The sequence below is a fragment of the Schistocerca piceifrons genome, chromosome 2 (genome assembly GCF_021461385.2).
Source record: "Schistocerca piceifrons isolate TAMUIC-IGC-003096 chromosome 2, iqSchPice1.1, whole genome shotgun sequence".
Classification (NCBI taxonomy): Eukaryota; Metazoa; Arthropoda; class Insecta; order Orthoptera; family Acrididae; genus Schistocerca; species Schistocerca piceifrons.
Genome location: NC_060139.1, coordinates 119,016,134 through 119,032,044, shown reverse-complemented (window position 1 = coordinate 119,032,044; position 15,911 = coordinate 119,016,134). Strand labels below are relative to the sequence as shown.

Here is a 15,911-nt window from a genome sequence, read left to right as displayed (position 1 = left end):
GAGTTATCCTGGAGAAACTTTTTCACTTTTTTTTCAACTTTTACTCTGCTGTCTGTCAGATATTTTATATCAGAGGGTAAGTTATCAAAAATTTTAGTTGTAGCATTGTGCACCCCTTTTTATGCTAAACACAACCATAATGTGGGGTAATGAACGTAAATTTTCCTTCTGGTATTGTAATTATGTACAGCATTGTTCCTTTTGAACTGCAGTGGATTATTTATGATGGACTTCATGAGGGAATATATATACTGTGGAGCAGTAGTCAGTATGCCCAACTTATTAAACAGATGTCTACAAGATTATTGTGGGTGAGTGTCCCTTATTAATCTTGAAGCACATTTTTGAGCAATGAAGACTTTCTTTCTTAAAGAAGATTGGTGTTGTACCCTAGATGTGAAGAACTTATTATGTTGTGTCTTTTTAAAATTAGGGGTGAGACTATTTGCAGGCAATCAGTCAGTGATGCTTTTGAGAAGCTTGTTTCCAATTTCTTCTGTTGCTTTATGTCTGCTGGGATTGATTACAATCAAGTGTCATCCACAAAAATAACTAATTTTGCTTGTTGCACATTAGACAGATGATCATTTAAACATCTGAGGAACAATGGTGGACCTAAGCTTGAGCCTTGGGAAACCTCAGATGTGATTTCTACCCAGTCAGAATCATTTCCCCAAACTACACTGGTTGAATTACTGGCTACAACTTCCTACATTGTTTTGGTTAGATATGACACTATCCAATGGTTGACTACACCATCAATTCCATAAAACTTCAGTTTAACCTGGAGATTATTGTGATTTACACAGTCAAATGGCTAAGACAGGGTGCAGAAAATACTAACCATTGGTTTTTTTTATTTATTGCTTGTAAAATTTGTTGAGTGAACATATAAATGACATTCTCAGTAGAGCAACTCTTCCAGAATCCAAACTGTGTTTACTGAGGATATTATTGTTGCTCATGTGACATACTATTTTAGATTACATCACCTTCTCAAAAATTTTGAAAAATAATGTCAGAAATGAACCAGTTTGGTAGTTATCAACATCACTCTTATCATTTTTGTTAAAGGGGGATTTAATGGTGGCATATTTCAGTATATCTGGAATAATGCCCTGAGTTAGTGATGCATTACATATTTATGATAATACAGGACTTACTGTATGGAAATAAATTTTTAGTATCTTATTGGAAACCCCACAAAATCCAAATGAACTTTTATCTTTGATAGGATATATAATTTTCTTAATTTCAGGAGAAGCTGGCGATACATTCACACGACTGAATTTTATGAGAGTTGTTGTGATTAACAAACAGGCAGATAGACAGGTTTATTATGTAAAATGTTCTTGGTCAACATTTTGCTTAGAAGCCATTGCAGATTCAAGATTTTCAAAAATCTTCTATTTTCTTCATCAGGAAAGCAACATCAAGTCAAAAAGAAATGTTGGGAATCTACAGATGATCTAATAGTATCAACTACGAACAAACTACACTGTTGCCAAAGATGAAACGTTAAATGTGGTATCATTATTCTCACCACAATTTGATCTCATTGCAAACTGTGTGAATCTCTACTTCCTGCATTGTCGTGAGGAATTTCCTGCTACATCATGTATAAGAAAGCAAACTAATATTGTAAGATACTTTACAAAAAAACTTGAAGAATCTTGTGTAATTTTCTAGAAGTCTGTTATTGAAACATTTGTTTTCATGATCTTATTTCATAAAAGAATTGAGCAAATATGTTTATTAAACAGTAATTTTAAAATATAAGAAGTCTTTTAGTTAAATGAAGGTACATCATAATATTTTGTTAGAGTAGTGTTTTATTTTCATTTCACTGAACCTCTGGAATAAGTCTATAGATACCAAGAACTAGCACTAAAAAAAAATAATAATAATAATAAAAAAATATAAAAAAATAATCTGGCTCTGTGGTATAGGGAATTTCGGTGCAAAAGTATATTAACATGGCCACTCTTAATACACAATCCATGGATTACCACAAACCACTATGTATTATAATGACCCACCATTTACGTCACACCAGTTTCAAATTCTTTTGCATTCAGAACAGCATCACTGGATTTTAATTCTCTTCCAGGTAAGAGTAATGGGGAAACAGAGTGCCTAGTGGATACTCTAATACACAGATGATCAAAGGAGTCAGCAAAACTTTTAACAGAAGCAGCACTGATCATCACTTTCATGTCCTCTTGTGGTGGCAAAGGCGCAGAAGGTATACAGATGTTCCCAGGTATGCGCCTGCGATAGTTTATGGCATAGTTGAGACAAAATTAACAATATGAGTCATTTGATAAGACAGCAGAAAATGCTCCAACAGACTGTCAGGAAAATGACATGGTGCCGTGGCGTCAGCTTGGCTGGCATTCGGTGTGATCAGGCCACAATGGTCTGACCAGCATACATTTGGCAGCGATGACAGGCCGCACGATTGAATGGGCTGCAAAGGTACAGCCAGCAGACATTCAGCTAATGGGCAATGTGGTTCTGACTGATGGGACACAGGAAGCGGTCGGCATAATTGCTCAGAGTGGGACGTGATTTGGCTCTAATTGGTGTACTGCAGAATGTGGCCAGCATAATGCCCAGAGCGGGCTGTATCTGCCTGCTGGTGGTCATGCTGTGTCCCATTTAGGCAGGCAGATGAATATGGCATGTAATTACACTATCATCGATGAAGGAATAGGTCTGCAATTGGAGTGCTGCTACTGTATGGCATGCACGCAGCTTAGTGGAAAGGTGGCACCTCTGGAAGAGCAGTGTCTGTAGCCCAGCAATTAGGCTACCTGCAGGATGCTTATGTAGTGGTTGTACTGGCCAAAAGATATTTCCAGGTATAATATCTCTCCCACCTTAGGAGGAGATGGCAGAGTCATCTCAGTTGAGTGTGAAGAGTCAAGAAGGGGAAAGGAGACACCTGGAGGGCAGAGAAGGGACCCTGGGCTGAGGACACACTGTGAGTGATAAGAAGGAATGATGGACTGGAAGGGCACTGTTGGCTGCTAGGAGCAAAGTCTCGACCAGTAGGAGCCATATGAGATATGACAGCCAGCAAGGATGTATGGCATATGGAGAAACATGTAAAAAGCAAAGGGAGGGTCAGGAGAAAGGCCTGAAGTGGCAGAAAAGACATCACTGGATGTGCAATGTGGGGGAACATGGTAAGCAGAGAAAACATCAAGAAAGATACCACCAAAAGGACAGAAAGAAACATGCAGTGCAACTGGACAAAATTTTCTAGGCATGAAGTGCTACAGAAGAGCACCAGAAGGATGGAAATGGCTCCTGGGGAAAAAAAATTGCAATGCAGCAGCAAGGGCTCAGCTGGGAGCAAATGAGCTGGTGGGAAAGTCAGGGAGTCATCTGGCGCCCAATGTAAAGCAAGCTCAAACAACAGTGGCCACAAGATATGCAATTATCGATGGGCTCAGCCAGATTCTGGTGCATCAGTGGGACATTTGGGAGGTGTCAGCTGTCAGTGGGAAGCAAGACTGATTGACGGCAACTACCAGAAACATGATGACTAATGGGCTCAGCTGAAGCAGAAGGGCCATAGCTGGGAAGGACATGAAAGCAGCCATGTCCGGACACTATGGCAGCAGGCAAAGATGCTGAGAACACCTGCAGATCAACCCCATTGCTAGCTTTGGTGTCTTTGTGCAGCGTCAAGAGCCCAGTAAATAAACAGCAGTTCTCAGGTATGCATCTGCAATAGTTTATTGCATGACTGAGACAAAATTAAGGACAATGAGGCATTCAATAAGGTAACAGAAATTGTTCCTCTAGATCTGTCAGGAAAATGGCATGGTGCCATGGCACAGGTGTGGCTGGTGCCTGGTAATGATGTTGCGGTGAGGGCTAGGCAGCAACCTGATGTGATCAGGCGATAGTGGTGCAGCCAGCACACATTCAGCTGTGTTGGCAGACTGCAGGCATGAATGAGTCATGGAGGCACAGCTGGTGGACATTTGGTGACCAGCAGATGTGGCTCTGACTGCAACTAGGGTGGGAGTCGGCTCTCATAGATCGGCCATTGAATATGTCTGGCATAATTGCCCTGAGAAGGACCTGTCTGTCTGGTGACGGTTGTGCTATGGTCTGTATAGGCAAGCAGACAAATATATATGTGTAATCATGTGATCACAGATGACAGAATAGGCCCATGATGCACACACAGATTAGCAACAAGTTGACACCTCGGAAAGAGGGGAACTTGTGACTCAGCAATTAGGCTACCTGCAGGACATGGATGTAGTGCTACCAACTATACTGGCCAGAAGACATGACCGAGTACAATACTAACCTAACAAATGAATCCACAATGTATCCTCCACTTTCACAGAGACGCCCCAGTCTGGGTGCAGTCTTCTGGCAGGAACCCAGGATGGACAACCCCCTCGCTGGAGGTCATGCATGGTGCCTTCATGTGTAAAGTGACCTGGAAATATGGAATTCTCTGGCACCAATAATCAGTTATGGCCAGAAGGCCAGAAAGGCTACAACAACCAATGCTGCTACCTCCAGCACTGCATTTGTCACATCAACAAATTGACCTGTGGCAGCTACATCGCTCCCACCCATTTAGTTATGGCTCAAATGCTGCCAATCATACCCATGGGTACCAAATCCCTCATGACACCAGAAAATCACATGTGTTCCCTTTGACCCATAAGTGACTTGACAATGCAGCAGATGACTTCACAGATATTGGTGTGTCAGTTGTTATCAGTAATCCAGCAAGGCTGGATGCAGACTCAGAGTCCCTGAACAGGTGAACTTGATAGCAACATAAGGTAATGTTGCATAGTTTTTGTAGTGGCCTTTCATTGGATCCAGCAGACAGGTTATTGGCCTGATCTTCTCCCTCTACCATCTCAAAGGAGGCATGAACTGGAGCTCTTCTGTCCCTATGCAGCTATTTCAAGGGTAAAGGGTGTAATATTCAAGAATATTAAAACTGTCAACACATCAGAGCCCACGGGAGCAGCACAACTCAGCATGGTGCCATAACATCATGCTTGCTGCTGCAGCCACCAGTCTCTTCGCAGCTACATTAGAAACGTTCATAACTATGGTCATAAGGCATGTGTTGTGATCTATCTGATTATCAATACATTTCTGGGTGGATCTGCTCACAGCTACAATCACCATACTTAGATGCTGGCTATGAACTCTGTTTAATGGACCTGTATATGTGCTGCCCTTCAACTTTGGCTGTCTTCAGATTTTTCTCAGATGTACATCAGACAGTGACTACTGCTGTCATGTCAAAAATTCTCAGTGTTGTAGCTCATGTGTATGAACAAGACAGAGAATGTTAATGGAACAAAATAACATACTGCTACAATTCTTGCATGGGAGGAGGGGGCGGGGGGGGGGGGGGGGGGGGGGGAGTAATTATTTTATGCGTTCAAAGTGACTCCCATCAGCAGCCAAACAACATTGATACTGCTGAACTGTTGACTGAACTACGGCTTTCAGTGTTGCTGGTGTGATAGCCACACAGTGCGCCTTGATGGTTTATTGTAGCTCATTCAGTGTTGCTGGCTTCTGTTCATAAACTTCATTTTTCAAGGTCCCCCATGGGTGGAAGTCAAGAGGTGTAATGTATGGAGACCATGTTTGGTACTCAACAGTTCCTCTTTGACCTATTCATCACTCAGGTAGATTTTCATCCAAGTACTCTCTGACATCTCTATGTTAGTCAAGCAGAGCACCATCTAGCTGTAGGTAAAATCCTTCATTTCCGAACACTTGTCAGACAACAGATAAAATTGATGTTCCCAGCATGTGAAGATACACCTCACGAGTTAAGGTTCCTTCAAAGATGAATGGGCCAATCAAACTGAGCGATGACAGATCACACCATACATTAATACCCAGTAGATTAACATGTTCATTCTCCTGAACATGAGGATTTTCAGGAACCCAGTACACATAGTTGTGGCAGTTTACAGTACCATTCAGTTTGAATTGTGCCTCATCAAACCAGATAACCATCCCTGAAAACTGTTCATCCTTGCAAAGCATGCCTTCAAAACACTCATAGTGCTCCATTCTTATACTTTCCACTTTGCAGCCTTCAGAATTCGTCATACATTTGATTGGCTTACACTGCTTTCATGTGCACTCTGACTCACTGTTTAGGGTACCTAGTAAAATGTTGCAACACAGCAGTGCTGAAAGCTGGACTTGTTGACATTTCTGGTTGGTCAGACCTTTCCTTACACACATACTGAACAGTACTGTTGGTTTCAAATTTTTCCTGGATATGATAAATTGTTGTACATGCTGGTGGCTGACTTTCGTACACATTATGCCACTGCCTTTGTACCTCCATCGTGTTTCCGTACTTCCAGTACCACTTCAATTTTGCCTTGTGTTATTCAAATGCCAATCTTACTTCATTCATTGCTGCACTGTCATCTGCCATAAAACATGCACCAAGATTTGCTGATTAAAATGGACTCTGCTACTGCACAAAATTGCAATGATATGTCATTTTGTTCCAATGATATTAACTATCAAAGAGTGTCTACATTTTTCTGGGCCCCTCTGTCATAAATATGTAGAGTAGATATATGTGAGGATGTGTCAGGTCGAAAGAATGGTGATCGTGAATACCATAAATCTATATTTTATCAGTAGGCAGAGGTACATCAGAGAAACATATGCACCACAAAAGTTCAGAATGGACTACTTCAAAGACTTTCTTCATGCTGTATCACGCGATTGCTGCTAGGATTCCATAAATACATAGGGATGAGAGAGCTAATATGTGAATGTTCCTAAGAAAAGGGCACACATGTGCTTTTTTGTATCATCTTTTTCTGCTTTTCTCTTAGTTCTTAAATGCACTGTTCATTCCACTTCTCTTCCTCTAAACCTGTCTTTACTTTCCAGTCTGTCCTTCTATCATGTCCGGATTGAAACTGGAAAAGTATTATCTTCGCCCTCCAACTCTCTGGCACATCCCCTTCATCTTTTATGTCCTTTCATCCTCACAGTGGGTGGGTTCTTCTCAATCTGAGTGACCTTCTCTCATTCCCTATCTTCCCAAAGCTATCTCTTGCTCTCTGTCTTCCCACAGGAAGGAACTAATATTTCCAAAAGCCAGAAATAGTTTGTTACTCAACTGGTGTTTTCTCTAATACTTCATATAAAGCATATTACAATTTTACAAAGAATACCATCAGCTGTACATGTACTGGCAAAGTTAAAAATCCAATCATTACTGTTAACAAGCATATCCATCCTTGAGTCCAAAAATTATGATTAATTATAGAAGGAGTGGCTAAGCCACAGCCTGGGGGATCATTTCCAGAATGAATTTTCATTCTGCAGAAGAGAATGTACTGATTTGAAACCTCCTGGCAGAGTAAAAAAGGTGGGAGTGAAGATGTGAAGTCAGATCGTGAGTCTGGCACACAGTTTTTATCTGTTAGGAAGTTTCAGATCAGTGCACACTCTGCTGCAGAGTGAAAATTCATTCTATCTGTCTTATTTTTGCAACACAAAATGAAAGCCCAGCTATGTGTTGGTCATCCTGGTTGTTCGAATGCCATTGTGTCTTGGTTTCCCCAACAGAGCTGACCTAATGTCATGGACAGAATACCCAGTGATGAGGTGAGGGTACGGGTTTGATTATTCACGAGTAATGGGAAGGAGCTAAATAGGGATGAGAGGAACGGGGTGGGGTGATGAGATGTACAAAGCCACAAGAGATTGTGCCACAACTTTAAGGCAAGATTACAAACAACATGTCCTACTGCATGATTACAATTTATTTAGCTGTGTGCTATTCAAACTAACAGCAAATCCACATTCAGGCAAGAACCTGCACAGACAGCTAATACAGTAGTAAACAATATTCAAACGAGGTGAGAAAGGAAGGATGCCTTTATTTGATTTCAAACGCATGGCCAAAATGGGTGCACAAGACCATCTTACTGCACCTAGCACCTGATTACTGTAGATATCGATAATTATAAGACAATATCTACAGTTCCCTGTTAATGTTGGCAATGACAGTCATTAGGCCAGGAACAGTAGGATGGTCTTTGTCAATCCTGGCTGGCCTGCAATAGTAAAACTAAACTAGCTGACAAGTGTAGCATTGCCTGGGTATTCAGTTGGCAGTTGTCTATTAGAAGAAAAAATGAAAAAAAAGAAAAAATGAACCGGTTTTGTAGCGAATATCGGAAAAAATTTTGTTTCCATGTATTTGTGAAAACACCTCTCACATGTACAAAGATATACTCATAAGGTACACATGTATAAGTACAATATCCAAATTAAGAAACATTATGCCAAACAGTTTCTGTACAATGGGTGCGGCTGCTTCACAAGTCTGCAATGATATTTTATAAACATCCCTATGGCATTGCTCTATAGATGGCTACCGTTTTCATCTACAGCTGCTAGTACTTCACAGTTGAAAGCTGTCAAAAGTATTGCCAGGGGTCAGGGATGTCCTTAATTTGACTTGACTATATGAGTGTCTTAGCAATAAAGAATAAATGTAACTTCATGCGAGATGTGGCAGTTCTTAACGCATCTCAGAGTTTATGATCTCATATCTCTTTAACTGTGTGTTGTGCAATGACGTATTTCTGTAGGTACATTCAGTGGCATGTGTGGATACAGTCTACAAAATATGTTGTGAATAGAGTCCGTAGCAAAGGAGTAATAAATTTAAATGTCAAACTTGACGTGGTAGTTTTTCACGCATCTGAATGTTTGTGATGTCATATCTCTTGATTTATTTGTCATACAATGATATAGTTTTGTAGGTACATTCAGTGGCACATGTGAGTTAAGAATGCAATTGGCAGCGAATAAGCAGTAAATCTGAATGTCATGCACAGTGCAGCAGCTTTTCAACCATCTCAGTGGTTACGACACAACATTTCCTCAATTATGTGTGGTATCACGATATACATTTGTAGGTGCATTTAGTGGCATATGCAGATACCGTCTGTGAAATTTATTGCAAATACAGTTAGTAGCACAGAAGTAATAAATTTAAATATCATGTGTGATGTGGCAGTTTCTCACACGTCTCATTGTTGATGACATCATATCTCTGGAACTATGTTAGGAAGATGATTTTTACCCACACAGTGATTGTTTTCTGACAGTAAAGGCTACGTGTGTAAATGCATATCATTTCCCTACGTTCAACTAATGATGGAATAAATGATCTCTTATAAGGACTGTAAACAGTATTCATGTTCTTCATTGCTGTTTTGGTGCTTGTAAATTTTAAGACTTTTATTGTACTGTGACTTTATTAGCAAAGTGGCGATTATAAGTCAATAACAATAAATTTTTGTCAATGTTCTGTGCTCTACCACCTTATTTCCTCTGTACTCTGGTGCAGATTTCTGTATTCTGGTTCACGTTCACCCTATCCTGACATACTCTTGGATTGTAAATAAGATTATACAGAATATATCACATTCTCATGCAATTAGGGCTGCAATAATTTAATAACATCTATATACAATTAAAAACTTTCGCTTTTATCTTATATAATTGATTGTGCAATACCTAATAGACCTACAATAGGTTTTTTTCTCTGTATTTCAAGTTTACAAATGGTGGAAATAGCTGGCTCTCGTTTACATATGCTGAGATTATTTCACAGCACTTCTGTCCACCCTGTCCCCCTTGTCCTCCACTGCTCCTCTTTATGGCATTACAATAACATAGCAGACAGCATACAACGGACTCTGAAGATCTCAAAAATATTAGTTGCACATGTGATTTGTTTCCACCAGAAATTGGAGCTCTTATGCATTGCAGCCATGTCTGTATCCGTGAGACACACATTGTGGAGAATTTTCCCATTTGAGCTTCAGCAGAATAAATATATTTCATTTAGAATGATCGAAGTAACTTTTAAACCCATATAATTCATTTTATAATGCCAAAATGTGTGAAATTAGTAAAAATTATTGTCATTTTGGAGAGGACTACTTTGTACTGGGTCTACAGCGCAAACAGCACATGCTGCAATGGGACCAGCCACATATGACATCTTCATGTTGGAGTAGTGTTGGCAGGCAGTCATGGTCAGACTAAAGTGATTTCGCTTTGCTCAACCAGCTGCATATGTTTTACTAAATCATGATGCAATGCAAAAACTGGTACTGCCAAGTGAACATTACATCATCCCCTAGAGAGCCTTTAACATTAATCATCCCCTAGAGAGCCAAAAGTAAGCAGTAGCTTTTATGAAAATATTTCGAAGCCATCAATATCAGTTAGCATTATACCTCCCCATTATTCCTTCCTCATACCAAAAGTATTAAAGATGTACTTTTTTTTTAATGTGATCTTTGTGCACTAATAATTATGATTCTTAGTTTTCCTTAAAGAAAAAGCTCTTTAGCATGGTTTATTGTTGTATGCAAACTGTTGGAAAGAATGATCCTGAACCTCATATCAGGTTATGTAGACAGGAGCCTAATCAAGCAACAGGCAGGATTTTGGCCAGGAAAATCATGTTGTGGCCAGATCCTCAACCTAACTCAGCACATAGAGAATGGATATGAGAGAGGGCAAATTACAGGTGTGGCATTCGTGGCCCTAACAGCAGTGTATGATACAGTAAATTGCAACTCACTCATAAGGAAGATTTATACAATCACCAAGTTCTATTGATTAATGAAGTTCACCCAGCACGTACTTCAAAACAGGCAGTTCTTCGTCATCCTGAATAACAAGAAAAGTTGACAGAGAATACGGAAGAATGGTCATCCCCAAGGCAATGTGATGGCGCCACTGCTGTACAATATCTACACCAATGACCAATCTGTCATCTATGCCGACAATACAGCAGCTGCAGCCCAAGAATGTACATTTCAAGAGGTGGAAATGAAACTGACTGCAGCCCTTGAAGACCTGACAAAATTCTATGACACCAACCACCTAAAGTCTAACCCAACCAAAACACATGTGTGTGTGTGTGTTTCACTTGAGAAATAGACACGCTAGAAGAAAATAGGACATAACTTGGAGGGGAATACAATTACAACATACATACGCCCCTACATACGTCGGAGTAAAGTTTGACTGGGCTCTCATTTTCGAAGATCACTTCGAGAAAGCAAAGCTCAAAGTCTGCAGCTGAAATAATATAATACGCAAGCTCACTAATAGCTCATGGGGAGCTCCACCGTATGTCCTATGCACATCTGCCTTAGCTTTATGTTTCTCCACAGCTGAATATGCAGCACCAGTCAGGCAGAACTCTGCATACAACAAGCATGCTGATACCACTCTCAATGAGACAGGCTGCATTATAGCAGGTTGCCTACGACCAACTCCAGTTGACAAAATCTACCACCTGGCAGGCATAGCACCCGTGGAGATAAGACGAAGAACAGTGGCAGAAGTTGAAAACAAAAATAGGAAAATGATCCCAGGCACCCCTTGTTTGGAAGTGAAGCACCGTGTTCAAGGCTGAAGTCCAGAAAGAGTTTCCTGCAAACAACTGAAGCAATTACATCTTCACCTCCCACTCACTTAATTGAGCTGTGGTGGGACAAAATAATTGGAAATAATAGCCAAAACCTAAAGTAATAGCCTGCTGCTGGTTTCCAACTACGCCATCGGACGTGGAAGACTGAACAGACTGTGGACTGGAGTGATGCAGTGTAAACAAAACTTGAAACGATGGGGATACATTTCTGGAGATGCAACCTGTGAATGTGGAGAATCTGCCCAAAGTTGCCTGAATCTTGCACACTTGATGACCTGGTCACGGCAAATGTTCCAGGAATGAGGACTGCCAGTTTCTGGCCTCAAAACCAATTTGACTTGTATAAAATCCTGAGTATATATTGTAGATATGTTTGATTTTGTAAATAAATATTGTACTGTCCTCGATACAAAAATAATAATTGATGTTTTATAGTTTTGCACTTGTTCCTGCAGTTGTTCTTGTTAACAAATGTACATCAACATTTAACACACAATCCCAGCATCACTACAACTATGCCACCTAGTGGTATGTTATGAATCTGATTTTTTAATAGGGGAACACTCTTAGCTGAGCACCAATGCCATGATAAATTCCTCTTCAACATGATACTCTGTAGTAAGTGTTTTTTCCATTACTTAACTTGTTTGTCAATGAAACTAAGTATATTTGTTCTTAATATGTCATAAGTATTTTGTGTTCACACACAAATTGTGGTGTTTACTGACAGATATTCTGATTATGAGCCTGGAGTCTTGTTATTAACAACCTACTCATATAATGGTTGCAGGCTCCTGCTTTGCTATTTAACAAATTAAACCAAACAGGGCAACATTAACAGGTACATGAAATCATTGGTCTTTGCCTAGAGTCCACAATAATTTATAATCACTATAATTCAACATCTTGCATCTCAAAAGAGCTGCTGTATTCCAGTTACCCTACTTAGTCAGTGTTTATTTAAACTGTGATTCACCCATTACAATTTAAACCATTTTTCCAACCACTCCCTCAAACATTTGTTTAAAAATATAATAATAATAAAATAAAAATAAAATAAATTAAGACTAAAAATAATCTTCCAATGCAGAAACAATGGTACCTCATTCTTGGGAATTCAATCTTTATTTCTTCCAAGTGTTTCATGGTCCTGCCATTATTGTTACTGTTTTAATTTATTATTATTAAGAACCTACACATATAATGGTTGCAGGCTCTGCTTCGGTATTTCACAAATTAAACCAAGCACAGCATCATTAAATCACTATAATTCAAGATCTTGTATCTCAAAAGAGCTGCTGTATTCCAGTTACACTACTTAGTCAGTGTTTATTTAAACTGTGATTCACCCATTACAATCTAAACCATTTTTCCAACCCACTTCCTCAAACATTTGTTAAAAATAATAATAATAATAATAATAATTAAGAATAAAATAAATTAAAACTAAAAATAATCTTCCAATGCAGAAATAATGGTACCTCCTTCCTGGGAATCCAATCTTTATTTCTTCTAAATCTTTCATGGTCCTGCCATTATTGTTACTGTTTTATTTTTTAAATTTAACCGTTTTACAATTTTTTAGTATTGATAGATTATTTACTCATATGAGTCTTAATACACAAGTAATTTAAAAGCATACAACAGATGATTCATACAAACCTTTAACTGATTCATTAACTCTCTAAAGCCATCCTCAATGGTCTTCTTATCAGATGGAAGATTCAGTCCCTTTGCAATCTCCTGAGCAGTCTTGCCCTTTGCACCAAGACGTACAAGAGCTAAAATTACTTGCATGCTTGCTGGAGAAAAGAACAGGTTCCCTTCCACTTCTGAAAGAATCTGTAAAAAACAAAGTATTAATGTTAAAAGGGACTACACAGAAGTTACTTTTCAGAGGTGACAACATCTCTCTGACAAGAAGGTAAATGTTCACAAACATAGCATTTTGGTGGAAAGGAATTTTAGATAGGTATCAAGGATATCAAGGCAGTAGTCTTTTGGTGATGCACCAATCAGCAAAGTTAGGGAACAAGTATTTGAGAATGATTGTAGAACAATTCTGTCTCCATTGTAGATACATCCTGTAAGAGAAACTAGAGCATGGACAGAGGTATCCATACAGTTATTTCTCTTAGAGAACAGAATCTTCGTTCGCCTTTCAGTATGTTTTCCTTACAACTGACTTCCTCAGTGTGTTCAATATATAGAAACAAGACAATATTAATTATTTTACACAAACACGCATGTACAGGACAAGTAAATACATATGCTAAAATAACAGTGATATTACAATAATGATACATACACACACACTATGCAGTGTTAATGCACTGTCCAGTCACATCAATGTGACCACCTGTCGAAAGCCCGAATAATCACCTTTGTAATGCTGACTACTGCAAGACAAAAAGAGAGTCAATGAGGTTCTAGAAGGTACTGACAGGGATTGGTTGACTCTGGTGCCATGGCCAGCTGTATTGTGCTTCAAGATTGCGGTTCCAAGGTGCAAACAATCCGGTTGAGGGTTGGGGTTACATCAAAGTAGTGCTCCATACAGCAGTTGTGATTCAAAGAAAACAAAGTATGCAGAAATTAATAATTTTCTACTAATAGTGTGTTTCAGGTTGTGAAGTAGGAAGAGAGCATGAGCAAGTTTTCCATGTGTATAATTTGTACGTCTATCCCGTGTAAGTTTTGATCTACATGTAATCCCAGCAATTTAGCATTTTTGTATCTGTTTGAATGTCTGTGGGCTGAATTAAATTTCCTGTTTTATTTTATTTATAGATAAAAGATGGGCCCTGTACCAGCCACTGCTCATTTCAGTTCCTACTTTGTTGAAATGTAGGGTATCTTGTAGATTTTCTCCATCTGTAATTAGTGTCATGTCATCAATATGTAATACATTGTCATATGGGATGTAATTTGGGAAGTCAATGGTGTACACAGCTAACAGGAAAGGACAAAGCACTGAGCCTTGAGGAATTTCTCCCTTTATTTTCATGGGTGTTGGCTTTTGGTTGTTGGCCTTTACTAATTGTCTCCAACTGCTTAAGTATGACTGAAATAGTTGTAGCCACTTATCTACAACACCATAATGTTCTGGCTTTTTTATCATTTATCATGTGTGACATAGTCAAAGGCTTTGCTTAAAACTAACAGTGGGCTTCATATAAACTACCGAGGAGACATTCTAGTGTTTTTATTGCTGATACATGAGATCAAAAGCCAAACTTGCAATTAGCATGTACTTTCAAAATAATTGTAACTTTGCATATGTATACTGCTTTCTAGGAATTTTGTTTAGTGGAACTACTGATATGGATCTTTAATTGTTTGGCATTTTTCTGTCACCTTTTCTTTTTTAGAACAGGAGTGTAATTGTAATTTTCAGACATTCACTGTATGCACCTTCATCGAGAATACAATTCACCAGATATTTTAGTGGCATCATGATTGCATAGGCTGCATATTTAATAATGTTGTTACTAACCCCATAGTAATCCTCTGTTTTTTTAGTTTATTTATAGATTTTACAATGTTATCTTAGATGATTCTTGACCAAGAGAATTGATTGATAGCTGGTTTTTATGTTTAAGCAGATATACTGCTGCTGAACAACTATTATAATGATTTTTACTGAATGAAGAATTTGAAATGGAACGGTTTATACAAATTATTTATTCAGGATACTGAAATCTGTTTGGACTGTGGTTTGCCCTTTGCCTAAATTGCCCTCACTTTTTATTATATTCCAAGTTGCTTGATAAAATATTTCTACAAATTCATTAGGGTCATCTAGTGTTCCCTGGCTTTCTCACTTTTGCTACCCTTATTTTTGTGTGGGAAGTGACAGTATCCTCCTTTCCTTGAGCATTCAGGCATGGAAATGAAGGGGAATTTACTAATAATCAAGAAATGGAGCTTCCACTACATAGATTGACTTGAGAAATATGTGTGCTAGAAAACAAAGAAATATTTTCTTTTAGTATTTGTTTTACTGAAATTTTGTAGTTATGATTTATCATTAAATTAGAGATAAAGTTAGTGAACTACTTATAGATGTTGACTCTGAAATTATTGGTATATCAAAGCACCACCTAAATAATTTGACATTTCAGAGGCTTCCTTTACTAGGCTACAGATTAGCTGGCTGTTTCTCAAGGAGTTCCTTACAGAGTAGGGGAGCGGCTATGTACGTAAAAAGCAGTATTCCATTTGAGTCCATAGATGCATCACGACACTGCAGTGAACAGATATTTAAATGTTGTGCAGGGGCAGTTGAATTTTGTGAAACTAAACTTCTAATTGCAGTTGTTTATAGGTCCCCTAACTATAACTTCAGAGCATTTCTGCTCAAGCTAGAGAGGGTTCTTGTTACTTTGTAGGA

The 15,911-nt window shown here is 38.8% G+C and overlaps 1 protein-coding gene across 2 annotated transcripts in view; it reads right to left on the bottom strand.

The window, feature by feature from the left end:
• LOC124776371 (serpin B6-like) overlaps positions 1 to 15,911 on the bottom strand; it is a 280,271-nt gene that overhangs the window by 176,742 nt on the left and 87,618 nt on the right. For both annotated transcript variants that reach the window (XM_047251330.1, XM_047251331.1), the window contains exon 3: positions 13,181 to 13,360. In XM_047251330.1, the coding sequence (XP_047107286.1) occupies positions 13,181 to 13,360 (180 nt within the window). The remainder of the gene's footprint in view (positions 1 to 13,180; positions 13,361 to 15,911) is intronic.